Source organism: Aethalodelphis obliquidens, unplaced genomic scaffold (genome assembly GCF_003676395.1).
Source record: "Aethalodelphis obliquidens isolate GAN/ISIS:26980383/991018 unplaced genomic scaffold, ASM367639v1 scaffold6, whole genome shotgun sequence".
Classification (NCBI taxonomy): domain Eukaryota; kingdom Metazoa; phylum Chordata; class Mammalia; order Artiodactyla; family Delphinidae; genus Aethalodelphis; species Aethalodelphis obliquidens.
The window spans coordinates 46,003,749-46,031,589 of NW_020837950.1; the positions used below are offsets into that span (position 1 = coordinate 46,003,749).

Sequence of the window (27,841 nt, forward strand, 5' to 3'; positions counted from 1 at the left end):
GCGGCACACGCGCCCACCTGGGCGGGCCGCGGCTCCTGTGCGCCTGCGCCAAGCGTGGTGCGTCAGAGGCGCGGGGTAGGCGGGCCAGAGCGGCCGGTGCGTCCTCCCCACCCACGTGGTGGTCGCGGCGCGCCCCTGAGGCCGGCTCACTTGGCCCTCGTTAGTACTACCTTTGGGGTTCGTGGTACTAACGAAATACCTATGCCGGGCCCCGTACTCCAGACAGGCAGATTAGTTCGTCCCGGTGTCAGTGGACATCGGTATTTTTTGAAAGCTCCCTGGGTAGTTGTAGGGTGCAGTCAGGTGGCGAACCCTTGTGACCTCATCTGACCTGTCGGGGTGCAGCCCAGTCACCCCGAGCGACAAGCTTTTCAGGGTGTAGACAACGTCAGAGAAATGAGCCACCCCCCACCCTCCCTACCCGTAATCCCCTGTAGAGAGCGCTGCTTGAAATCGTGATTCTGCGGGTTACGTGGGCCGAACGCGCATCTCACCTCCTCGGGTCCTTACCCGGTCCTCTCTAACCGCGGTGGCCGCCGTTGGGGGAACGGGATTGGAACATGTTAACCCAAGGCTGTGGTGGTGCCTGGCTGACAAAGACGAGCTAGATGCTAGTTTAGAAATTTTGGAAGAAGAAAATGGTTTGACAATAAAACCATGAGTTTTCTTCCCTGGTAAGGAAGAAGCCGTCCTCCATACTTCAACGGAGTTTTAAAAAAAAAAGGAAAGCACAGTTTTCCTACTCAAGATATTTTGTAACTTGATGGCTCCAGTGACATTTCCCTGTATTTTTTCCCAGTGCAGCGCAGAATCCTTAAATAACAATTGCAGTAATTTCTACCAGAGCTATAAATAGTTATCTTAGTATCCTGGCAGTTTCCAAGAATTTCACAGTAAGATCCAGGGCCGTATTGCAAGTGTTGAGAAAAGATGTGTCCTTTCTATAAGAATTACCAATAAATTCTAGTTTGCCGTTTTGTGTTTCTTACAAGCTTCATGAGTTTATAATACATGTGCAGTGCAGAGCTCATAAGAATTATCTCTCTATTTAGAGCTTAGTCTGTGCCAGGCACTTCATGGACTTGATCTCTTACACTCAGAACACCGCTTTTCAGGAATACAAACTTTGGGCGAATTAGAAACAAAAAAGGTGGTCGCCAGATGAGCCCAACCCCAGGCTAGGTTAGTGGAGACCGGCCTGCCTTAAGTCTGCCCTCAGATGCTCAGCCAGGCACCCTTGGGCTGTGATCAACTTGAACTACAGTGGAAGGAAGAGGAGAAATGTGCTTGAGAGGTATTATCCTTTTTACAGTAAAGGAGTTGAGGGGCCCGCAGAGCAGTCGTGTGACAGTATCCAGTCAAATCAAGGTGGCTTGCGGCATCTTAGTTCCCCCACCAGGGATCGAACCCTGGCAGTGAGAGCGCCGAGTCCTAACACTGGACCTCCAGGGACTTCCCAAGGTCTCTTTCTGCCATCACCAGATGCCAAAGATTTTTTTTTTCTTTAATTTTTGGACAGCACATTTCAACAGTTGGGAAAAAGAAACAGAATTCTTTTTTTTTAAGCTTTCTGGAGCTTTGGGTTTCTCATCTCTGAAGTTTGGATGTTGTACCAGATTACCTCTGAGGTCCCACCTAGCTGCACCAGGGGAACATTTAAACCAGGCTCGGCTCTTTCAGAGAAACTCACTGGTATGGGAATAAGTCTTCAGAAAAAAAGACAGAATACTGTATAGTAATGTTACCTGGTTCCAGCCCTGTTATAGCCACCCCAAATCTCTCCTTTTTACCTTTATTGTATACATTTACTCCTTGGTGATCTCATCTAATTTCTTTACCCTAAATACAGCCTCAGCTCTGAGGATTCAGATTTAGTCTTTGTTGTCGCATCTTTCCTTAGGGATTAAATTCTCAAACTCCATTTCCTCTGGCTGATAGAGATCTTCTCTTTTTCTCTCAAACAGATCTCCTTTTCTACTGTGTTCTTCATGGAAATCACTGCCATCTTTCCAGAAAACAAGATTCTAAGTTTTATTTTCACATTCTTTCATAATCAATCATTAGATATTTGTTCTGCTGCAACGATTCCAAGATTTACTTTTTCCTCTGAATTCCTGCTGTCAGATACCAGGGTGTGGCATTGACCACAGGACCAGCTACATGATCTGCAGGGCTCAGCACAAAGTAAAAATGCAAGGCCCCTTGTTCAAAAATTATTAAGAACTTCAAGGTGATAACGGGAGATACAAAAGCAAGTCTGGAACCCTTCTAGGTTCAGGGCCTTGTGCATTGGCACAGGATGCTTGCTGGTGAAGCCAGCCCTAACTGACCATATCACATAACTCCTAGATGACCCACTTCCATCTTTTCTCCCAAATAGCATTTGAGGCTTCTTTACAGAGCACTTTCATCTACTCAGCAAAACCTGTTATTATCGAGACAGACACTTGGTTGCAAACCCACAGCTTCCAGGTCTTGCCTGCTAGCAAATGGCTAGTTTGTCTATATATACTTTGACTGTGGATGGACAGGAGAGGAAGTCAGGAAGCCAGTTAGGACATTATAAACTAGGTAAGATATTATTATGGCTTGGCCCAAGGAGGAAGCAGTGGAGGTGTGAAAAGTGGTCACGTTCTAGATGTAACGTCATGGTAGATCCAACAGGATTTACTGATGGACTGAATGTGGTATAAAGGGAAAGAAGACTCAAGGATAACACTGAGGTTTTGGCTTAAACGGTTGGAAAGATAGAGAGTTCTTACCAGCTAAAATGGGGAGGAGTCCAGAAGAAGCAGATTTCAGGGAAAATTTAGAAAATCAATTTCAGACATACCATGTTTGAGAAGCTTGCACTGAATTTGTAGTTCAGAAGTGAGATAAGAGCTGGAAATAAACTTGGAAGTCGTCAGCATAGAAACGGCTTTTAAGCCATGGGACTAGATAAGATCCTCTAAAAAGTGAGCATGTAAAGAGGAGCGAACAGGGTCTAAGCCGTAGGGGGTCAGGTAACTAAGCAGCAGCAAAGGAGACTAAGAAGGAACAGGCAAGTGCAGCAGGAGAGCGCTACATTCCAGTGTGTCTAAGAAAGATAGAACCATCACTTCAGTGGGTGTGCAAGAAGGTGAGGACAGGGTATTGATCACTGGATTTAATAACATGTAGGTTATTGGTGAACTTCACAAGAGACGTGTCCATGGAGTACTGGGGAGAAAACACAATTGTAGTGCAGGAAGAAAAAATAGAAAGAGGAACTAGGGAAAGAAACTATGGTCAAAATTATCAAAACAAATTATGAAAATACAAAATATGCTGTTTTGTGCTGATTCTTGTCTGAACGATTAAATGCCTTGGAATGGGAACTTATGGGTGGCTGCAACTAGGCTGTGTTTTTTCTGTTTTTTTTAAATTAATTAATTAATTTATTTTTGGCTTTGTTGGGTCTTAGTTGCTGCACGTGGGCTTTCTCTAACTGTGGTGAGCAGGGTCTACTCTTCGTTGAGGTGCACGGGCTTCTCATTGCGGTGGCTTCTCTTGTCGCGGAGCACGGGCTCTAGGCACGCAGCCTTCAGTAGTTGTGACTTGCGGGCTTTAGAGCGCAGGCTCAGTAGTTGTGGTGCACAGGCTTAGTTGCTCCGCAGCATGTGGGATCTTCCTGGGCCAGGGCTCAAACCCGTGTCCCCTGCATTGGCAGGCGGATTCTTAACCACTGTGCCACCAGGGAAGTCCCTAAGCTGTGTTTTGTGGTTTTGTTTTTTTTTTTTTTTTTGCGGTACGTGGGCCTCTCACTGTTGTGGCCTCTCCTGTTGCGGAACACAGGCTCCGGACGCGCAGGCTCAGTGGCCATGGCTCACAGGCCCAGCCACTCCGCGGCATGTGGGATCTTCCCGGACCAGGGCACGAACCCGTGTCCCCTGCATCGGCAGGCGGTCTCTCAACCACTGCGCCACCAGGGAAGCCCAATCACATTTTCTAATAAATAAAATATGTATGCTTGACTAGAATTTTTATTTGAGAATTGTACAGAATTCCAAAAAGGCATAAACTTTGTAGAGACCTTTAAAAAAATGTCCAATAAAATTGCCTTTATTTTTTTTCCTTGAAGAAGTACTACTTATGCAGTATCATTTCAATTAAAATGTAACTCCTGAGAGAAAAAGAGTAGAAAGAAGAGAGCACAGTTTTTTATACATTGTGCTGAGAAATACGAGACCTTCCTACATGAAGACTAATCCAGTCAAAATAATTGGCCACTTTTGTGTAAACGCCTGGGAACTCTGAATTTCCGCAGTTCTCACCCCAACTCACAACACCCCAAACATAAGTCACATTGTTGGCATCCTTACAGACTAAGGGGCCTCCAGAGTCCCCTTTACAGGCATCAATAGAACCATCATCTGTACCTGAGAAAGACCAAGGAAAAAGAAAATCATTTACTTCCATTTGTCAAGGCTGCCATGCCGACTTCCTGCCTCTTCCACCAATGACTGTACTGACACTGACTTTCTTACACTTGCCTAACAGGCAATAACACGTGCGCTCCCTTACAGAGCGGGCCCACGGACTTGTAGAGATGCAGGTTGGGAAATGCTGTGTCTTCTACTCATTCTCCAAGTTTAGCAAGGGCTCCCCCTCCTTCCTCTACTTTGTGGAAGCATATACTATGATGAGATAGCAATCTGAAAGTAGCTTCAAAGGCTGAGTGGGAAAATAATAGAAGTACCTAGTGATCATTGAGTGCTTAATATGTATTAGTCATTCATTGTTTTAAATCTCACCACAACCCTATGAGAGAAGTATCATTATTATCCCTATTTTAAGATGAGACAAGACACAGAGAAGTTAACTAACTTGTCTAAGGTCATACAGCTAATAAGTGGCAGAGCCTGGACTTGAACCCAGGCAGCCAGACCTCGGAGCTTGTCCTCTTAACTGTGCTATTGCCCCTTTTGTCCTCTGTAATCCTGAACTCCATTTCAAGATGGGAGGGCACAGGAAATGGCCTGTTTACTTTCTTCTCACTCTTATGACTTTCTAAGATTTTAAATCACTGTATCCAAGAAGTTATAGGAGGTCAATAACTCTGCCTTTTTCTATAACCCACTATTTATAAATGGTTTCAATAAAGTGTCCTAAATGCACTACTCTGGCTGGTACCCTGCCTTTGGGTCACCAACAAAAGTAGGGACTGCTGTAGTTGTGTTAGGTAGTAGCAGTAGCATCCCTGTGATCTTAAAGGAGAGAGTGGAAGGTATTGTGGGAAGTATAAAGGGATTTCTGAGGAGGGAGAATTTACTTCCAACTGGACGCATTTGAAATGAGATCATTTGGATTTTTACTTAGAAGTCTGGGTTTTGATCCCGAATATACCACTTGTCGTCTGTAAGACTTGGGCAACTTATATAGCTGCTCTGCATCTCACTTTCCTCATCTATTAAGATCACCAAGGTTGCAGGTGAGGAAACTTGCTCAAGGTCACACATGTAGTAATTGGTAAAAACCGGAATGTAAACCCAGGCAGTCTGGTTCCAGAGGCTGTGCTCTCAATCACCTTGCTAGACTGCTGCATAATGGCTTAAGGAAGATTTTTCCTCTTGGTATCAGATTGTGGAACTTGAGCTGAGGGAAAGGGGCTGAAAGAGTTTGATGATGCAAGAGCCAGAGACCAAAGGAAAGAGTTGGAGGCCCAGATAAAGGGGGTGACTCAGTGGGGAGGAAAAACATGTTTGGTTAGTGAGTGTAGAGACATTTCTGAGAAGCCACTCAGTGCTTACCTGCACACTCCATTTCTTTTTCAAAGTAGCGATTTGGGTAGAACTTAGAGCAGTTTGCTATTAGGTGAACTTCACCCCACTTAAGTGAATAGACTTTTTGGTTATCTAAACAAAGAGAGAAAACAAGTAGACATTTTGAAGTTACAAATGAGAGCTCTAAGTATTTACTTTCATAATTTAGTAAACCATTAGGAACATATAAGAATATATATTTTCTTTAATACATATGTAAACTTTTGAGGATAATTGATTAGCAAACTTAGTCATACAACTGATGGTATCCCCAGTTTCTAGAATTGTCTTTCTAAAAATAGTCAAGGGGCATTATTGAACGTCTGGCCTGGGTACTGTGAGATGAATAGGATAGACTATTCCACTCTGATCACTGAGTCCAGTGGCAGGGCTGGGGGATGGCTAGGAATCTGTTATCAGCTTACGTAAATAGCTCCTGTCTTCTTATAGTCCCTTATTTCCTTGAAAGGGCTTGTTAGAGTGCAAACAACTTTTTAATATAAGAATTTAAGATGAAGGAAATACATATGAGGTTACCAGTATCTATGTGTTTTTGCTTCTGTGAGGAACTCTATCTCCTAAACGATCTGAAAGTGATTGAAAGAGGATTTAGGATTTCCTTTCCTTTTAAGTCACAGATTTGGGACTTGAACTTGGTCCAAGGAAAGACAAGGACCAGGTGCTGTTGCTGATTGACAGTCCAGGGAAGATGACAACAACCTAAGAACACAGGGTGAGATGTCTCAGGTACAAGGAGTAAATTTTTGCCCTGTCTCCCCTCTTCCTTTCTCCCAGCTTGCAGCAACTTTTATGTGCTCTAAGAGGGCAGGGGCTAGGCCTGATTCATTCACTGCTGCACCAGCACCCAGCCTCATGCTAGCACAGATCAGTTACTTAATAAATATTTATGTAATTAATGCAGGAACTCAGTAATTCTATTATACACTAAATATTTTATGCCAAATGACGTGGCTCCTCAATTAATCTCTAAACTACCTGGGGACAGAGACCTCTTGCTTATCCTGAGAGGACACCGCCACAGACCCTAGCAGTGTATTGAGCATGTAGTAGTTAACTGTAGGACTAATATTCTTCTCTTCTGGGAAGCAGAGGAAGAAACAAATCCACCAATGTATGTAGCAAATCAGGAAAGAGTTTTTTTCTCCCTCAAATCCTACTTCAAGTTAGTCTTAATATGACTACCTTATTCAGGATAACAGCTTTTCAAAAATTAGTAATTTATTATTTCCCCTAACTCAAGATACGCCTTCAAAAACTGGGAGCTCTTGTAACATGTGAGAGATTTTTAAGAATCGGGAGATTGCTTCCTCCCCTGAACTCTTGTTTTGTATGTTTCTTGAAGCCTCTGTCACGTTCTGCTGTCTGGTGGGGGCATTCACGTCTGATGGCGTCTCTGTACTGTAAGTCCCTTGAGAGCTGGCCTTTGCCATCCCACTTTGTAGCCTCAGCATCTCCTGTTTGTTGGCTGGGTCCATATTTTTCAGCAGTGAGACCTTAGCACTTTAGCCTTACTATCTTGCACTCACAGAAAGGGCTCAATAAATGTGCTGAATCACATTTGGTTAATAAATAAATCAGTGCATAAGAATATCTCTACTAGTTTATAGAAAATACATGGAATAGAAGCACATGTTAAATGCCACATCAAGGATACAATCATCCAGACTCAAGGTGTGGAAATTCTAAAATAAGAATGACCCAGTTCCATTTAAAATAAATACGTTTTAAATGAAAGGAAGAGGTAACTGTTCTAGATTAAAAGAGATTTAAGAAAAATAGCCACTGAATGCAATGTGTGGACACTGTTTGAATCCCAATGGAAATAATCTGATTGTAAAAATTTTTTGTAAATAATTAAGGCACGTTCAACACAGCTGGTTATTAGACGATATTACGGAATCATTTTTATTTTGTTGAGTATAAAGGGTGTTGTGGTTTTGTTTTTGTTTTTGAAGTCCTTACCTGGTAAAGATGTATACTGGAGTATTCATGGGTAAAATTACGTGATAGCTGGGATTTGATTTGATATGCTCCAGGAAAAAGTAAGTGCATGTGGGGGAATATGTTGAAAAGCTCCTGATTTCTCTTTCGGATCCTTTCTCCACCCTTCAATGCCCTGCCCTCTGCCCTGAGAGCCTAAGCTGGAGGGATTGCCTCGATAGGAATGCCTTCACCTCTGGTTTCCAGCAGAGGACTCCAGCAGAAGGGAAGGAGGGAAGGAGAGAGGATAGTGAGATTGGGGCTGGCTATAACCTTCAACCCAAGGTCATTACTTCTCTCAAGGTAGCCTGCTTTACCTAAGACTCTCCTTCTGGTAACTTCTCCTTCACCTTATACCTTCAGATCCAGGAAAGGTCTCAGTTCTGGTACTGTTAGTCCTGGGTTCCTGCATAGCCCTTGTGGTTCCCCAACCTCCCACCTACATCTTTGTTATTAACTCCTTTACGAATAAACTTTCCTAATTATCCGATTGTGATTATGATCAATTCAGGGAGCTAAAACAAGAATGGTGGAATGTTGATAACTGTGAAGGCATGCGTGAGGAAAGGTAGGTCTATTTTACTTTTATCTCTACTTTTGTGAGTACATGTGAATGTACATAATAAAAGTTTTTAAAAAACAGAACATGGAATTCCCTGGCTGTCCAGTGGTTAGGACTCTGCGCTGTCACTGCCAAAGGCCAGGGTTCAATCCCTGGTTGGGGAACTAAGATCCCACAAGCCTCAAGGTGCAGCCAAAATAAAATGACATAAAATATTAAAATGTTGATGTTAAAAAAACAAACAGCCAAGAGGCACATGAGAAGATGCTCAACATCACTAATTATTAGAGAAATGCAAATTGAAACTACAATGAGGTATCACCTCACACCGGTCAGAATGGCCATCACCAAAAAATCTACAAACAACAAATGCTGGAGAGGGTGTGGAGAAAGAAAACCATAATTCTAATTTTTACAAGCACTCCAGTGTTCATTGTAGCATTATTTACAATAGCCAGGACATGGAAGCAACCTAAATGTCCATAGACAGAGGAATGGATAAAGAAGATGTGGTACATATATACAATGGAATATTACTCAGCCATAAAAAGAATGAAATAATGTCATTTGTAGCAACATGGATGGACCTAGAGATTGTCATACTGAGTGAAGTAAGTCAGACAAAGACAAATATCACATGATATTGCTTATATGTGGAATGTAAAAAAATGGTACAAATGAACCTATTTACAAAACAGAAATTGAGTCACAGATGTAGAAAACAAACTTATGGTTACCAAGGGGAAAGGGGAGGGAGGGGATAAATTGGGAGACTGGGATTGACATATGACATAGTAGACATACAAAGTCTATTATATATAAAATAGATAACTAACAAGAACCTAATATATAACACAGAGAATTCTATTATACTCTGTAATGACCTATATAGGAATAGAATCTAAAAAAAGAGTGGATATATGTATATGTATAACTGATTCACTTTGCTGTATGGCAGAAATTCACACAACATTGTAAATCAACTATACTCCAATAAAAAATTTAATTAAAAAAAAAGAACGAATATAAGGACATAATACTTTCTGGATGAATTAATTACTAATAAAATTTTAGTATTTTGTAAATCTTGGGTATTCAAACATACCACAAATCCAGGTTCATTTACATGCGTATTTTATACTTTTCAATATGGCAATTATAAAGAATGTGTTGGAATAGGAGTCTATTAGACTAATGCAGTGAAGTTATTTACAAAGAGTTTAAGAGGTCGAAAGGAAGCTAAATTTCTAGGCTGACTTCGAGAAGAAGGGAAAAGCATGGCCTAAATTAATTCTAATCTATCTCCAATTTAGCATGTCTTGCTAATAATTTGTCCCTAAGGGTCTACATCTCTTATTCATATGAATTTTCACCTCAAGTCTTCTTAGAAGCTCAAAGAATGAATTCTTCATGTTCTCTTTCTCTTTGTGGGATGTGGAGGTGTGAGGCATGGAGAATAGGGGAGGGCAGCAGAGAAAGCTGAAGGGTTGTGGGATCACTGACTCAGCATATACTATGATTATCCCTTTGAAAACCTTTTTATCTTTCATCCATATCATTCCAACAAATCCAGAAGGCCCATGCTATATGTCCCCCGTCACTCTATTTTTTTCTATATCACAGAGTATAGGTATCCTTTGAAACTCTAGGTCAGGATCAATTACATAATTTGCAGAACCAAGTGAAAATTGAAAATGTGAGGTGGGGCCCCTGCAAAATTTATTAAGAATTTCTTGATGGTGACAATAGAGCAGTACACCAAGCACAAGTCTCTTCGGTGCCCAGAGCCCATGGGCAACCACACAGGTCCTATGCCCATGAGCTGGCCTTGGCTGGACATTCACTTTTCTGGATTTGATGCAATGTTTCTCTCTGGACACTAGGAGATTAGCTCCTATGCATTTCTATTCCTATTCATTTTTCAGCCCCTGGATTCTGATTAACAAACTGTAAAACATACCTTTTTCTCGACCCCAGCCAGAAACGATGCATTTATCATTAGGTTGAAATAGATAGGGAGACCAGGGGACACAGGCAGGGACGGAATGAGGCAACACACATTCTTTTCGTCTTGGGTGTTTTTTCATTTCAATCAAAGCTATGTCATTTTGGTAGGTGGCTCCATTGTACTTATCGTGGATAATAATTTGATTTACCAACTGAACAGCTATCTGAGAGTCAGGTCTTAACAAGTCTGTAAATGATGTCCATATTTGGTAACGACGAATTCTGCTGATTCTGTAACAGAAAGGAAAAGGGAAATAAATATATTGAGAAAAAAAACAACTATAAATTGGACTTCTGATGCTTCATCTTTAAATTCTCCCTTTTTAAGGAAGTTTTTCATTTTCCCGGATTTTTTTTTTTTTATCTTTGCTGTCATGAAACAGTGCAATTAAATTTGCTTAGGACAGAATTAAAGTCCGCAGGTAAATGAAGAGAGGAATAGTTCATCTAACTGCTCAATATTAGGGACATAAAGATCTTGCTAACTACCAGATATGCCAGAATTAGAATGAGTTGGCTGCCTCTGAAGTAAGAGCACCGGCACTGAAGGTGTTTAAGCAGAGACCAGAAGGCGTCTAGCAAGAAATGTGCTTGAGGAAATAGGGAGTCAGAGCACAGAACCCCAGAGGTTCCCAGGGTGAAGACCACAGCTGTCATCATTCTGACCTTTAAAACTGACTTCATCCTAACTCTGCATTGTATTTATTTGCTCACAAGCCTTTCTTCCTGTTTGTGCTACCTGAAGTCAAAGATAGGGTCTTATCATCTATAGATAGATGCCTGTGTTGAGTATTATACCTGGAACACAGCAGCTGTTTTAGAATTTGGTTGAGATGGTGAATGAGCTAAATATTGCCTGTCCCGATGCCTCACTCTATTTTCATATCAATTTTCACCTCGTGGTTTCCAGCAAATTGGGTGTCTACCATCACTTTCTCAGGGAATCACCTTACAGTTAAACAGTGATGTCCTAGGAACTAATGAGTGTTCAAGATGCTTTTATTTAAATGTAGAGTTCCAAGAATGCTGTGTTTCATATTACTTTTGGTTGTTTTTCAGGATCAGAGGTCCTGAATATTGTTTAATGTTTAACTGTTGATCCATTCAATTTACTTAACAAATATTTAGTGTGTACCTACTATTACCAGGCACTGTGTTAGCCACTGGGATGCAGAAATGAGCAAATTGCAAATAGTTCCTGCTTTCATGGAACTCAGGGTCTAGGAAAGGATGCAGCATTAAGTGGATAATCACACCAGTGAAGATATGTATTCTACTGTAAAAAGTGAGAGGAACTCACAGCACATGGGTTCTGAGAACATATCAGGAGGGCTTAGACTTTAGGGAGTGGGGGAAGGTTCTCTGAGGAAGTGAAGATTGAGCTGAGATCTGAATAACAAGTAGCACTAACTGGGGAAACAAGGTAGGAAAGATGCTTTCAGGCATGGGAAACCATATGTGAAGGTCTCTTTGCAGCAGGGAGCAAGGTACACTTGAATAATGGAAAGAAGGCCAGAGCAGGTGGAATAGGGGCAAGAAGTGGCGCTGTGGGGCAAGACGAGATCGGCAAAGGTAAATAGGGGTCACATCACTCGGGGCCTAATGAGCTGTGTTAAACATTTTGTTTAGTTTTTTTATCCCAAGAGGAATGCAAAGCCGTCGAATTTTAAGTGAGAAGTGGTCAAAACCAGGTATGGAACTACTACTCTTGCTGCACAGTAGGCAATGGATAGATGGGGGCAGTGCTGGGCAGTGACAGTGGGTAAGCCAATTCAGAATCAGTTGGTATAATCCAGGAAAGAGGTGGGAGCAGGGTAATAGTGGAAAGAAGTTTTGAGAATTAAATAATTGGACATTAAAGAAGCCATCTGGAGTTGGTGATACACTGGCTGAGCTATGGTAGGGTTAAGGGAGTGAAGTGCGAAGATTTTTAGATTTCTGCCCCGTGTAGCTAGATGAATGGTGCTGTCATTTGCTGAGATAGGGAACACTGGGTCAGGGCCGTATCTGGGGGAAGGGGCATATCATGAGCTCGGTCTTAGACCTTTTGAATTTGATTTACTTCTGATAGAGCCAAGATAGTCAGTGTACTGTAGGGTCAGGGTTGGAGAAGAGGTCTAGGCTGGAAATAGCGTTGTGTCAGCATACAGTGGTATTTTAAAGGACAGAAAATTTTAGGAAGAAGAAGTAAGAAGAGAAGAGGAAGCCAGGATACACCTTGAGGAACTCAGGTATTTCAGGGGGGCAATAATGCTCAGTCACTGGAGGAGGAAGCTGCAAAGAAGGCAGAGAAGGTGTGACCAGAGAGGTAGGTAGAAAACCAGGAGAGTGTTGTGTAACAGAAGCCAAGAGAAAAGGGTCATTCAGAAGGAAGAACTTAGAGTTGGTGCATTGCTCCAATCCATGAGGATTTTTATGGGTGTCATTCAACAGATTTCTTATCTCTCTCAACTTTGGGTCACCTGCGGATTTTCTAAGCAGGCCTTCATCTAAGTTACTGTCAGATACGTTGAACTTGATTTTACCCTGGCTCTGCAACTGACTTGTAGTGTTGCTTTAGCCAAGTTACGTAACTTCTAGTCTCAGTCTGCTTATCTAGAAAATGGGAGGAATAATACTTACCTCTTAGGACTGTTAAGAATATTAAAACAAAATAACATATATGAAAGTGCTGGACATAGTATCTGGTCTGTGAGAGGTGCTCAATAAATGGTCCTTCGTTCATTCTAAAGGTCATAACTGAGGGCAGAATTCTGAACCTGTTCTCCAGGCTGACCTTGATCCATGCAAATGAGCCAAGTGAAATAACTTGGTACCTACAGGTTTGATCTGCCCTTGCCAGCTGGGATCAACAGTTTGGTGTGAGGGGAACACAGTGGGTTCTGGGGAATTGGCCTCTGGGGTCCCGATCATGAATATCAAAGGGCGTTTAGCAGATAATAGAGTGGAACTTGTCAATTATTTTTCTTATATATGCTTTTATTTATCACCTGCCACAATCTCTATTACCTAACTTCATTATTTCAGGAAATCCAACATCTACTGGAGACGTTTTTTTACCTGACACAATGTGCAGCAGTCAGAATCCAACAGCCACCAATATAAATTCCTCCACAGTTGATTTTCTCACCTTCCTTAATTGCCACCTGCCATGGGAAGTCTCCCTGTAAAGACATTTGTGTGGTCACTGCCATCCTCCCAGACAGGTGGCTTGAAGATATTTCCATGGCAAGCTCTCAGTCTCTTGTAATTACCACATTCCACCCCCACCTCTATTTTTTCAAACTTGGGCTGCTCCTGGGAAGTGACATTGTAACTTTTTGTGCGGGTTTACCACTTTTGCTGGCTTTCCTCCTATGACTCGTTTCCTTCGAATGTGCGCGCTGTTTTTAACTCCACAGGACAGTTTAGGGAAAAATGATTTTATCCATTTTCTTTCTTTAAGAAAGGAAGAGATTGCATCATTATGATTTTGAAACCATTACCTTCTGGGCAAACTTCTTGATTATCTATGCCATAAAAACAGCAGAGTCACAACTAATATGAAACAGGCCAGATTCATTAGTAACTTATTTTAGATGCTAAACTGTGCTATTCACCTTGTTTAAAAATTCTGGCTTAATATTAAAATTGGCTTGATTCTCTGAAGTTCTGCCCAAGGTGGACTAGTGGCAGAAAGAGGCTGCCTGAGGGGTTAAACATTTACCAGCCTCTGGAAGATAAGAGAAGCCACATGCCCAGGCATTACTACCATGACAGTTCAGGATGGGGGTCACATGCAGAACTCCAGCTTCTTACTTTCATAGTTTTTACTTTCTAGAGGTTGTTTATATGGGACTCTTTTCAATAATATTAACATTAAGGATGTTAACGTTGAGTACTTTCTGTCAGGCCCCATGCTAAGTACTTTGTATATAGTTTATATCACTTAATCATCATATTAACCCTGAGAGGTAATGTGCCAGGAACCCCTGGACAATCCAGGATCAGTGGGCTGGGAGGGGGGTTGTGTTTTTAGCCACTTGACATGTGATGATATTTCCTTCCTCTGTGAGCACTCAGACAAGGCACGTTTGTCACTGGGAGGCATGGTAGACCAAGGCTTAAGACATGAATTTGCAAGAGAATTCATGACAAAGGAAGAAAGTAAAAGTATAAGATGCTCTTCTTATTCTCTTGCTCTATTTTATCATGTCACAAAAATTTCTGCCATCCCAAATGAGAAAGGAAAATTAATATCATTCTCAATTACTTTGAACATACAAGAAGGAGGTAGGTCCTCAAGGGAGAGAAGTTGTGAACAAATGTGGATAAAAGAATTTGGGGGGAGTCCCATCCATCCTAAGAACTGTGTTGGGGGAAGAGTGTGATGATAATTTTTAAATTTCTGCTTGGACCTTTGAAAGAAGAGGGACCCCATCATTTGAGGACTATGAAACCAGCTTGGGTGGTATCTGAAAATTAATGTTACCTTGAATAGAAAATAAAGGGCCTTTGTTGGAAATCCCTCTAACTAATATCTGTAGCTTTGAGATCTAAATCTTTCACGCATTGCCTGATTTTTAAAAAATTGTTGATAGTTTTTGGGCCTGGCAATTGGAAGGGAGTCTTACATGAACTTCAGTTTTTAAACCTCCTAAAATAGGGAGATACTTCATTCCTAATTTGCATTTGAGCTTGTTACTCACCTAAGGTCACACAACTAACAGATAACTGAGTCAGGATTTAATACGAGTCAGTCTGACTCAAAAGCTCTTATCAATTACTGTCTTCCCAGAAACTTAATACTTTAATTAAATTTGGCCCTCAGTGCAGAACTGGCCAACATACAGATCTTTGCAGACCTCCTGTTATCATGGTTTAAAATATTGCAAAAGAGCAGGTTCATTCAATTCACATCTATTATTTTTCTATTTCAAAATGTATGTCCTGGGTCACACTTGAAATCTGGTTGTTTTTGACAAAACTGACCTAACAAATCTCATAACAAATAGAAAAATCTTTTGTAGGACTAGAGTGTTGTTTTCATTTCAAAACTAGCCATATGAATTAGCCCTTTTTTTTTTTTTTTTGAATTAGCCCATTTTAAAAGCAGTTCTCAAGAAGCATTTATGCTTGTTTTTCTTAAAAATGATAAGGAAAGTAGTAATGTTATTCTTTTCTAGTTAAGTTGATATCAAAGGTAATTGTTGCTTGAATCAATTATATTGCATATATGCGTACATACTCACACACACGCAAATGACATTAAAATGCAAATTTAACCCGTGAAGGACCAGTAAGAAAGAATAATGCTAACTTACCTGCATCCATATCAGCAGTCAACATTTCTGTTTCTTCTAGAATCAAACAAAAGTTCCAATGTTTAATATCGTGTTTATAGTAAGAATTACATCATTAAAATCATTTAAACTTCGTTAATAATTATCTGTCTAAACCTTGTCCTACCTTTAAAAAGGACAGTACAAAATCTTATTTCCTTTCTATAGCTAGGTAATTGTGAAGGCTCAAGATGAACGATGTAAGAAAATTTTCAGGCACAAACTACAGGTGTCTGTTGGCACGAGTGAATGGTGAGACTCATGGTGCTGCAGAGTTCTGCATTTAGAGCAGGTGAAGTGCCCAGTTCAGAGAAGAAAAGCATCTCTTTCAACTCTGCATTTGCAAGGTCTTTTTTTTTTTTAAATTAATTTATTTATTTATTTATTTTTGGCTGTGTTGGGTCTTCATTTCTGTGCGAGGGCTTTCTCTAGTTGCGGCGAGCGGGGGCCACTCTTCATTGCGGTGCGCGGGTCTCTCACTATCGCGGCCTCTCTTGTTGCGGAGCACAGGCTCCAGACGCGCAGGCTCAGTAGTTGTGGCTCACGGGCCCAGTTGCTCCGCAGCATGTGGGATCTTCCCAGACCAGGGCTCGAACCTGTGTCCCCTGCATTAGCAGGCAGATTCTCAACCACTGCGCCACCAGGGAAGCCCTGCAAGGTCTTTATATAAGGTAGGGAGCAGTTATAGACACTGACCGAAATAGTCCTGAGCTGACATTAAAAAGGGTCTTCTCATTTTGTGTATATATTAAGGCACCTCTTAACAGGGGTTATGCAATGTTTAATTGGTTTCAGTGTTAGGCATAGTTATTATTAGTCATCTGGGATGCAGAAGTCAAAAGTTAAACAAAAAGAAAAACAGAAACACATTCTCTCTTCTTCCTTTTTTTCTCTTAGACCTTTGCTTGAAGTTATATGGGATGATTCCATCTTCACTCTACTGTCCTAGAACATTTCAGTCATGGACAGGATCATCAGTTCTTTGACCTGAGGATCCAAAAGTGAATTCCCACAATGTGTTGTTCTGTCTTGGATGAGGGTGCAGCCTAGAGGGGCAATGTTACTTTGCTGCAGCAATCCTGTGTTTTATCACTGGATTTCCCAACTTCTTTTGGGGAGAGACATACATGTATCTGTTATGCTACACATCTAGGTTATTTTCTGCTCAGAGCTTTCACAAAAGTAACAACATGAACCAAAGAGAAGACTTCATATTAAATGCTCAACAAAGGAAGATGGGGAAAGTCCAGTGTAGCTGAGATATACTGGATATTAGAAGAGCAGCATAAAACTCCAAAAGCACAGACCGTAAGAAAAACAGTCAATGACTTTGATTAAATAAAGATTTAAACATTTAAAGATTAAATTTAATCTTTAATCTTGGCTAAAGTTAATAGATGGGTGACAGAATGGAAGAAGGTATTTGCATGTCTAAAACTGAAAATGGATCAATATCTAGAATGCAACAAGAAAGAAGACTGCAGTCCCAATATGAAATGAGGCCAAAGATGTGAACTGGAAAAAGGACAGAAGAAAGGAAAGGAAGAGGAAACTCAAAAAGCTAGTATGCATATGAAGAGAAACCCAAAATCATTGGTTACGACAAAAATTCAGATTAATAAACAATGCCATATCACTGGAGAGTATGAGACTAGCAAAATTAGAAAGCTGCATAGTACTAAATATTAGTGGGTTTGAGGCAAGCCCTTGGGTGTTGTCGGTGGAGGTGAGGACCACTCTGCCAGAGAACGAGCAGGCCCTAGGTTGTCAGATTAAGTAGAGGCATACCCCAAGACCCAACAATTCTTGGCCCAGCTAGATGTCTCAAGGAAATCCTCCCACACATCCTTAAGGAGAGGATATTCACTGCACTGTGAGTGCGGGCTGAGAGTCCATTACTGAGAAGGTAGGGAGTCACTTGTGAAAGATGAACACCACAGCGTTTTATCATGTGGCAGTTAGAAGCAACAGATTAGATGGAAACATCGCAACATGGACAGATCTTAAAAACGTAACGCTTTGTGAAAAGACAAAAAGGAAATATAAGATCTAGAACACAATACTATGTGAATTACAGATGTATGCTCACAAGGTAACAGTACACACTGGATAAGAATGTATACAAACAAAAAGACAGAGATGATCATGTGCAATGAGCTAAGGAATATAATTAAGCCATCTCTTTGCCCCTGAGGTCTGAAACTAGGAAGGAAAGAAGGACAAGAAGGAGGGAAGGGGAAAAGGGATAAAGAAGAGGAAACAAACAAACAAAAACAAAACAAAACAAAAAGGACAGCAGCCTTGGAGGGCAAAATGACAAGAGGGAGGGAATACAAAGAAATAGTTGAAATTGCCATTAAGAACAGGGCTGATCTTGAGCATATAAAAGTCACTCAGGAACCCTAAGGAGGACGATAAACTTTTAGTAGTCATTTTATATGAATAATGAAGAAAGGGATGACCCTAAAGAGCTGGAAGATTTCGGGATATCTGTTACAAAAGTAAATAAGGAAATACCTGTCATAAAAAGATGTTATCTTTCCTCTGGTGACAATTTCTTCAGGAGCTGCCTTGGTTTTGGGGAAAAAGCAAAGGAAGAGAAGGGTATTTGGCAGAGGTGACATGTGCAGGGAATGCGCCTTGGGTGGTTTTTGGCTAGCAGGCTGTGAACGGGGAGTGTGGGAATGAAAGTTTACCACACTGCGGGGTTGGGGGGGGGGGAAAGGCCATTGTGCCTAAACAAATGTTAAAACCGGTTATGTCATCCTCAGTTAATAGTTACCTTAAAATATAAGATAACAGCAGTGCTTGCTTGTATTTTGTTTCAATTCTGCAATATCCCGAAAATTTAATAAATTTTTTACCTTGAGCCATATGTAAATCGCCTGAAAAAAGAACAAAAACAAAAAAATTACCACAGCAAAGGATAATTTTTATTTGGAAAAAAATGCATACCATTTCAAGCTAGAACACCTTATTCTTCTTCTCAATTTTGTAATATAAATTTACAAAATTTATTTATTTAAATCTATTGTAAAAATAGATTTACCTTTAATTTCAGGATGTCCAGTTCCTAAAAACAAAACAAAAAACTCACTGTAGCAAAGAGATCATTTTCACTTGAATTAAATATACACTAATCATTAATATTTCAGTAATAGTATAACAATTTTAATATTTACAAAAAGATAAAAGGGAACCACATTATGCCATTTTTTGTGGGCACAACCAAATACTCTGATTTTTAATACTGCTTAACACATGTTTCATCTTACATTTAAACACACACCAGTTTCACCACAGCAAGGAAATCATTTTAACTTCAGTTTTAAAAAAAGATTCGTATTTTAGATATATTTGAATACATACCCAACAGCAGACTTATTATATAGTTAAACAAAATTTATTTACTCTTTTTAGCTTATATTAATAAAAAGTGGGTTTATAAATGATAAATGAAATTAAGGTATATTCCAAACCTCCCTTGGTTTAGTGATTCTGATCTGTTCCCTGAAAGGAGAGATCAATGAATATATTAATATATTTATTTCACATCTCTGCTCTCACTTGCCCTTTCTCAGAGAGGGAAAAATTAGAATCATTATTGAAATACAAAGCACAGCTCACTCTAAAGATGGATAAACTGAAGTAACAATGACAGTGGACAAAATGTATTTTTGATACGGATTCAAGAAATTACTACTAAAAGTAAGCTTTATGTTGTAGTTATTCCCTTGCAGTAGGATTCTTTTTTTTTTTTTCCTGATAAACTAACAAATTCTGAGGAGGAGAAGAGGGAGGGAGATGGGAAGAAGAGGAGGAGGTAGAGAGGAAACCCAAAATATTGTTATACTGAAGTGGTGAAATCAAACTGTAGAGCTTCAGAGAGAGAAGCTGTATACTGTATGGTTTCACTTATATATGGCATCTAAAAAATCCAAACTCATAGAAAAAGAGGTCAGATTTGTGGCTACCAGAGGCAGGGGTTGGGGGCTAGGGGATTGGGTGAAGGTGGGGAACTGGGTGAAGGTGGTCAAAAGGTACAAACTTGCAGTTATAAGGTAAATAAGCACTGGGGCTAGTGACGTCACCAGCATGGCGACAATAGTTAACACTGCTGTATGGTATACTTGGAAGTTGCTTTGAGTAAATCCTGAAAGTTCTCATCACAAGGAAAAAGAATTGTAACTATATGAGGTGATGGATATCAACTAAACTTATTTTGGTAATAATTTTGCAGTATATGAGTCAAGCTCATGCTGTACACCTTAAACTTCTACAGTGTTGTATGTCAATTATATCTCAGTAAAACTGAGGGTGAGGGAAGCTATCAAGCTGCACTGGCAAAAGTCAGGGCACTGTCTTTCTCCTTGAAAAATTTTTTGAAATTTCTTTCTTTCCTCTCTTCACTAAGAATTTCACTACATTTAACCAAATTAAAGTATTTTGCTCAACTGCTTTATACTCTTCAAATAAATTAACGTGATTTGAAATCCTAAAAAGTGTGTCTTTTAAGAACTGATATCAATGGAAAATTAAACAAAATTTCATTAAAGTCAAATACTTGGCATACCAAGCAATTATACATAATTAATGTCAATTAACTTATCCATACATATCTTCAACATTTATTTAATGCTTATATGGAAGGCACTTTACCTGGGACATTTGGAACATAAAAATAATTTGATCCTGTTTTAAAGGTGTTTGCTGTTGAGAAGGAAAGGTAAGACGAGTACAAAAACCTACAATAAACCATTAACAGTAATTCAGTGGTGTCCTGACACGGACTTTACCACTACACAGGAGGCTGTTGTGTCCCTTCCCGGTTTGTGTTCTGTGACATCATGTCAATGGCTTGAAATCACCCACGGTGGGAGTAATTTACAGCCCAGAAGTTAGCAAAAGCTACAAATCAGGGAGTCCCCATCCCTCTTCAAAGCCAACTGTTAAACATTTACCAGCGCACCCCTGGATTCGTTCCGTAAGTGAGGTGGATTCAAGGACCCACACTCCTCCTGCAGCCTTCCCATCCCATCTTTGAAGAAGCAGCTCCATCCTTTCCATTCTCAGGCCAAAGCCCCTGGAGCCGCCCTTGACTGCTCATTTGTTCTCACACCCCCATCCAATCTATCAGCAAATCTTTTCGGCTCTAGTTTCAAAACATATCCAGAATCTGACTGCTTCTCATCATTTCCATTCCTACCAACTTACCCTAGTCACTATCATCTCTTCCCTGGATTATTGCAGTAGCTTCCTCCCTGGTTGCCCTGCTTCGCCCCTCTCCCTCATACAGCCTATTCCCCACCCAGCAGCCAGGGTAATCGTGATTTAAAATGTAAGTCAGATCATGCCGTTCCTCTGCTTAGAGACCCAATTTCACTCACTAACAGGCCTCACTGGATCTGCCTTGACCTTCCACCCAAGCACCGCTCCAACCTCTCCCACTGCTTGTCTTCTAACCCACTAACCCCACCTGGAATACCCGCCGCACTAGCCTCCTTGCTGATTGGCTCTCAAACATACTGGAATGGTCCTGTCTTAGGAACACTACACTGGTTGTTGCCTCTGCCTAGAATACTCTTCCGCAGACGTCTGCATGGCTGGCTCCATCTTTTCCTTCGGCGCTTTGCCTAAAAGTAATAGTGTGCGAGCCTTCCCAAGCCGCCTTACCTAAAATTTCAGAACTTACTGCTACCCCCCTCCCTGGGACATTTGACATCTTCCTTGCTTGCTTTATTTTTTTTCTTAGTACTTATTATTTTACTAGATATTTTTACTTATTTCTCTATTGTTTCTCTTCCTCCACTAGAATATAAGATCCATGAGGGGCAGGGATTTTGAAATATTATTCACTATTGTAACCCCAGCATCTGGAACAGGACCTGGCACACATAGTAAGAACTTAATAAATATCCGTTGAGTAGATGAATGAATATATTAACTTAGGGAGATGTTTCCTCCAGAAAGCATCAATGGGAGCAGGAAGTCAGTCTGTGTGGGACACAGTAGGTACCTAGTAAATATTTTCCACCTTTGGAGGTTTTCCAATGAGCACCAAAAAGCAAAGAGCGCCTACTCACTGCTTTGAAACTTGGTAAGTAAAGGGAAAGAATTATATCATTCTCCCTTTCTATGATGAACTGAATTTCGTGAAAACAAAATAGTTCTTCTCTATAGAATTCCAGTTAATAAATGCAGAAGGAATGTTGAGTTAGAAATTGCCATTTTTAAAGAGAAGGGGGGAGAGATAAATTAGGAGTTAACATGTACACACTACTATATATATAAAATGGATAACCAACAAGGACCTACTGTATAGCAAAGGGAAATCTACTCAATATTTTGTAATAACCTATAAGGGAAAACAATCTGAAAAAGAATATATATATATATATATATATATATATATATATATATATGTCACTGTGCTGTACATCTGAAACTAACACAGCATTGTAAATTAACTATACTTCAATAAAAATTTTAAAAATGAAATAGCCATTTTATAGTCCTTATTGATGAATTGGCTCTAGGCAATAATTACAAAGCCTGCTAAAACCCCTGGGTCAAATAATGAAAAAAAGTAACCATGAAACTTTAAATTACCTTCACAACCAATTTCATCTTCTCCAGTAATGCAGTCCACCTCATCATTGCACTTATACTGCTTTGGAATACAAACACCCGATTTACAGAAAAAACTTTCACCTCGGCACTCTGTGCAAACATAAATACAAGAGGGGTGTGTTTTTTCATTCTTAAAATGGAATGAGATGGAATCTTAATTCAATGGTAAAGTTGCTTCTACTTTCTTAGTCAGAAGAATGCTTTTGAGAGTTTAAAGGCTAGATTCATTTCTACCTTTACAGCACAACTCATCACTCTGGTCTCCACAATCATTGACACCATCACAGGCCTTCTTCTGAGGAATGTGTTTCCCATTCACACACTGAAAGGAGTCGTTTGTTGGAGAAACTGTAAAGTAGGAATTATCTTTGTGAAATTTATCTGTGGAGTTGTGGGTGACATCTTTATCACATGTTTGGATTAATGGGGACCTGCAGATAAAACCAGGCACAAATAAAAAATGATATAAAATGTATGGGTGGTAGCATTGACATAGTATATATGATTAATAAGGAAACTAGGGGCTTCGCTGGTGGCGCTAGTGGTTGAGAGTCCACCTGCCGATGCAGGGGACGCGGGTTCGTGCCCCGGTCTGGGAAGATCCCACATGCCGCGGAGCGGCTGGGCCCGTGAGCCATGGCCGCTGAGCCTGCACGTCCGGAGCCTGTGCTCTGCAACGGGAGAGGTCACAGCAGTGAGAGGCCCGCGTACAGCAAAAAAAAAAAAAAAAAAATAAGGAAACTAAACGCCAAAGCTGGCTTGTGGATGCCCTTTTATAATCTCTGAAAACCAGCATTCACTGTGGAGGTCTCTGCTCGCCGAGATGGGGCAGCGGTTTCGGGACTCAGGAGCCCTTGCTGACACTGGCGAACTCTGGTGCTCATCCACTCCTTTCACGCTACTGCTTTATCCCCCACCCCCATCCTGAGGCTTACTTGGCAGTGCTGTTTACATTTTGATGGTACTTATTTTTTAGCACCAAAAAAGGCTTTGGTCTTTAATACTGTATATATGGCAAAAATATTCCAAGGTCAGCATGAAGGAGAAAAGTGGCAATGATTGCCTGAGGCACAGATGTGGTCACTTAACCATTTTAAAGGCATGTGTAATCGGCCGGACCTCTCGAGGGAGATGCTGAGTTTCTTCTAATGTTTTATTAACTTGTGTTTGCTGCATCAACTTTAATCCATATATTCAAGGAATCAAAGGGGAGTCAAGCAACTTTACTTCCCATATAGGAACCTGGATAGAAGTAATATTTGAATGGCAAAAAAGGTATAATAGGGGAAGAGCACCCATTTCGGCTCTAAAACCCAAAATATGATTTTGCCATTGTGTTTCCCTGGCAAGAGGGTATCTGTCATTTGTTTGTTTACTACAGACTTGACGTGAAATAAACACCTTTGAAGGAAGGGAAACTATCAGGCCAGTTCTCCACTAACCTTCACTCCCTGTGTAACACACCACACCAGCCAAACCCTCGGGACTGCTAGTTAGTCCCTTAGTAAAAGTACATTCAGCCAAAGTGGTCTCAAATCCTCGACAATGCACGTGTAGACATTCAGTGGAATTTACATGACGATCTCTGCTTTGAGTATCAAGAGCACCTCTGCAAATCAAATAAATGAAACAGTAAGGTAGAATAATTAGTACTTTGTATTTATAACTTTACTGTAGGAGGTAAAGGACTATTTCCTCTTATTTTCTACATAAGGGTGGTAGATTGGGCAATATGCTTAAATTCTCTGAGCTTCAATATCTTCACCTGTAACAGGGAACATAACTACCTCATTGAGTTTTGCAAAGATTAACAATCAGTTTAAACTGACTGGCCAAAGTTCAAAACATGGCAAGCACCCACAAATATTGGTTTCCTCTCCTCTGTTTCTTGTTAAGGAGGAATGCCTCTTCGTCCACACTGCTGATTTCTTTCCAACCTGAGATGTGTCATTCTTGGCCTCTCTCTACGGCTTAACTCCTGTTCTCTCCAGGAAGGGAGTGGATTAATTTTATCAGGGAATTTTGGAAATGTAAACCAGGAAAGGTCAGCCCAGCTCTTCCATTTTTTCCTTTTGGGTCCTCTTCACCTGCCGAATGCTGTAAGTCTTACCTGGTTGGCCCCATTGTTGCCTGGGATCAGGGAGGTTCAGTTAGTTTGATTCTAGCAGGTCCATTTTGCTTTTACGCTAAGCTACATCCTCAATTCAGTCTTGACAGTATTAAGTGATATTTTGACATCTATGTGCCATTGCTTGGACTTCTCAGTTTGTTCAGAATTTGTGTAGCTAAGAGGCTACCTCAGTGACCCGATATCCTAGAGATGATGAGTTACAGTGAGCTATTCTTCCAGCACATTCAATTGCTCCCTGCTTTTCTCTAGAAGTTAATGGGGAAAATGGGTTAAAAATAAAAGGTTGAGCAAAGATGCATCAGGCAAATGTAAACAAAAATTAAGCAGTAATGGCAATATAAATATCAGATAAATTACAATGAAAGGGAAAAAGAGAGCAATTAAATGGAACAAAGAAGTTCAGATCCCTAATGAAGATATAGTGGTCATGAAACTGTGCCAAACCACATCGAAATATGAGAACAGATGGGAGCCATTTGGGGCAATCTGACACGTGAATAATCTGTAAAACCTCTCAACCTATAAATATCTAAAAGGACTAGATAAATGTTCTCAATGAACTCTTAAGGAATTAAGGGAAATACCCACTGGCTAAAATCAGAGAAGTCTGTTCATGAGCTTATACAAAATATAAGAACAAAAATTGGGAGATCAAAGAGTGAGAGAGTTTTCCATTAGGTTGAATCACAGGTTGTAGGTCACAAACTGTCGAAAATAAGAAATACTCTATGGCTCAATTTAATCATAAGAGACTCTCACTAATGAACTACTAGCAGATGTGGTTTAGGAAGAAGAAAATTGAAGCCAGAACAAAGAAGTGAGATGAAAGAAGCAACAACAAACCAGGAAGTTGGTAAACATGAAGTACATCTGAGTAAGCACTGACTGAACAAAAGTAATGATAATTGCTTATTATATAATGATAGCAATTAACTTCAGGAATATATAAAAATAAGGTTGAACAAAATACTGGAAACTTGACACGGTAATGCCATTCTTTGTATTGATATTATTCCTGAAGAGGCCAAGGACTTTCTAAGTTAAGGGTTCATAGTATAAATGTAAAGATAACCGCTAAAGGAATAGAAATAGGATGTATATAATTTTCAAACAAATTAGAAGAAGAAAAAGGAGAAGATTAAGAAACAACAACAACAGTTTTATTAACCTAATAGAAATTTAAAAAGGAAGAAACAAGAGGACAGAAAAAGCAGGGTAACTAATAAGCCCAAAACAAGACAGGAAAAATAAATTCAACAGTGTAAATAATCACAATAATGTAAATGGACTAAACTCTTCAGACAGTTATTGTCATATTGTATTTTTTTTTAAAATCTAGATATGTGTTGTTTATAAGGGACACACTTAAAAGATAAAAGCATAGAAAACTTGTAAGTAAATAAATGGGAAACTATTTGAATAAAGCAATCAACAAGCTTTCTAATGGATAACACATCTATTATGCAGAACCCTGCACATGAAGCATTTAAAATATACTCAGTACAAAGCAAGTCTCAAAAAAATATTTAAACAATTGTCATCATATGGAGACATTCTCTCTCCACAATAAACTTAAATGGTAAATCTATATAAAAAAGTTAACCAAAAGCGAACTAATATACTCATTAGGAATGTAAAAAAAGAAACTTCTAAATTATGTATGAGTCAAGGAAGAAATTATATTGAAAATGAGAAAATATTTTGAACTGAACAATAAATAAAATATCCACTTACAGAGGGTTATGGCATGCAGATGAAGCATTACCTAGAGGGAAATTTGTACCTTAAATGCTTACATTAGAAAATAAGAAAAACTAAAAGAATTGGAAAAAATACAATAGGGAAAAGAAGAGAGAGAGCCAAAGATAAAAGTTAATGAAAATAAAGAAACAAAAGAAAATTTACAAATACAAAAATCAAAAACACTAATCAAATAGACACATCTCTGCAAGGTTGAGAAAAAAAAGAGAGAAGGCATATATAAACAACATTAGGTATGAAGGAGTGGACGTAATCATAGGTGAATAGAGATGATGGTGAATGTATTTGCAAGTCTACAGATGGGCAAAGGATTGCATCCAGATACCTGAGCAAACTTTGGGTGCTCAGCAGTGTTCTAAGTGCTAGTTGAGCATAAACAAACTTCATCCTCATGACAGGCAGTTAATATGCTCAGGTTACAGTTGATGAAGTTGAGGCACAGAAAGATAGGGTAATCAAAAATAAAAAAAAAAGTTGGAATAATCAAATCAGCCCTGGGGAAATTCAGTGACACGAAGCACTCACAGTGGAAATCCAAGGTCAAGGCAGGCCACGTTGGCCTGTGTAATGCTCCAGCTTTTTCCACACACAAACATTTTTTTATCTTGGTCTACAAGTTTTACTTCAACAATTCCTTCTGAATGTCCTTTTTCACTCTCCAAGGAAACACTAAATTCTTCTAAAATTAAAAAAAAAAAAAGAGTGAGCAATATTCAGGCACTCTTCCTCCTCTTGATTAAGTCTCTAAAGTAATAAAATACATAATTTCTAATTAACTTTGAACACCATGAAGATTTTTTTCTTGTTTTGGCTGCGTTGGGTCTTCGTCGCTGGGCACGGGCTTTCTCTAGTTGTGGTGAGCGGGGGCTACTCTTCGTTGTGGTGCGCAGGCTTCTCATTGCGGTGGCTTCTCTTGTTGCAAAGCACGGGCTCTAGGTGCACGGGCTTCAGTAGTTGTGGCTCGCGGGCTTAGTTGCTCCGCAGCATGTGGGATCTTCCCGGACCAGGGGTTGAACCCGTGTCCCCTGCATTGGCAGGCGGATTCTTAACCACTACGCCACCAGGGAAGACCCACCATGAAGATTTTAACAAATGGTAAGCAATCATTTTATGAGGGCTTATTATGTGTCAGTGGCTGTGCTACCCAGTTGTAAAAAAAAGTACTATAAAATCCTCATATCAACCCTATGAAGATTAGGGTGATATTTATCCCCATTTTTACACGTGAGGAATCTAAATTTATCCATTTTTATACATGAGATTAAGTTACTTGCTCAAGGACTGAAGCCAGGAATCTGAACCTGCTATATTGATCTGACTCCAAAATCTGTGCTCTTAAAAGTTAGCCAAGCAAATAATGAAAATGTAAGAAAGGTTTATGTATTCTCATATATTTAAGACATTTCATGCCTCAAGAGAACAGAAGTCTGACCCTGACAAAATAATCTCCACAGTTGCTTTCGTCCTCTCCAACAAGGAAGAGAGATGGACTCAATCACAGGACTTTCTTCTTCCTCTTCCACAGGACCTTAACATCTTAACTCAGCAATACAAAAATATTTGGGCTACTGTGTGCTGGCATACAACATGGTAACTTTAAAAAGAACATTTTAAGCATTCTTCTGTAAATTCATGAAATGTCTGT

The 27,841-nt window shown here is 39.9% G+C and overlaps 1 protein-coding gene across 1 annotated transcript in view; it reads right to left on the reverse strand.

Moving 5' to 3' along the window:
* Window positions 1-3,986: 3,986 nt before the first annotated feature.
* The window catches only part of CFI (complement factor I), a 37,355-nt gene continuing 13,500 nt past the window's right edge, over window positions 3,987-27,841 (reverse strand). The window contains exons 3-14 of the mRNA XM_027103499.1: window positions 26,722-26,875; window positions 23,747-23,913; window positions 22,539-22,652; window positions 22,284-22,394; window positions 18,724-18,747; window positions 18,539-18,559; window positions 15,657-15,692; window positions 13,688-13,791; window positions 13,414-13,517; window positions 10,307-10,584; window positions 5,772-5,876; window positions 3,987-4,400 (exon numbers count right to left, since the gene is read on the reverse strand). Of these exons, the coding sequence (XP_026959300.1) occupies window positions 4,183-4,400; window positions 5,772-5,876; window positions 10,307-10,584; window positions 13,414-13,517; window positions 13,688-13,791; window positions 15,657-15,692; window positions 18,539-18,559; window positions 18,724-18,747; window positions 22,284-22,394; window positions 22,539-22,652; window positions 23,747-23,913; window positions 26,722-26,875 (1,436 nt within the window). The 3' untranslated portion in view covers window positions 3,987-4,182. The remainder of the gene's footprint in view (window positions 4,401-5,771; window positions 5,877-10,306; window positions 10,585-13,413; window positions 13,518-13,687; window positions 13,792-15,656; window positions 15,693-18,538; window positions 18,560-18,723; window positions 18,748-22,283; window positions 22,395-22,538; window positions 22,653-23,746; window positions 23,914-26,721; window positions 26,876-27,841) is intronic.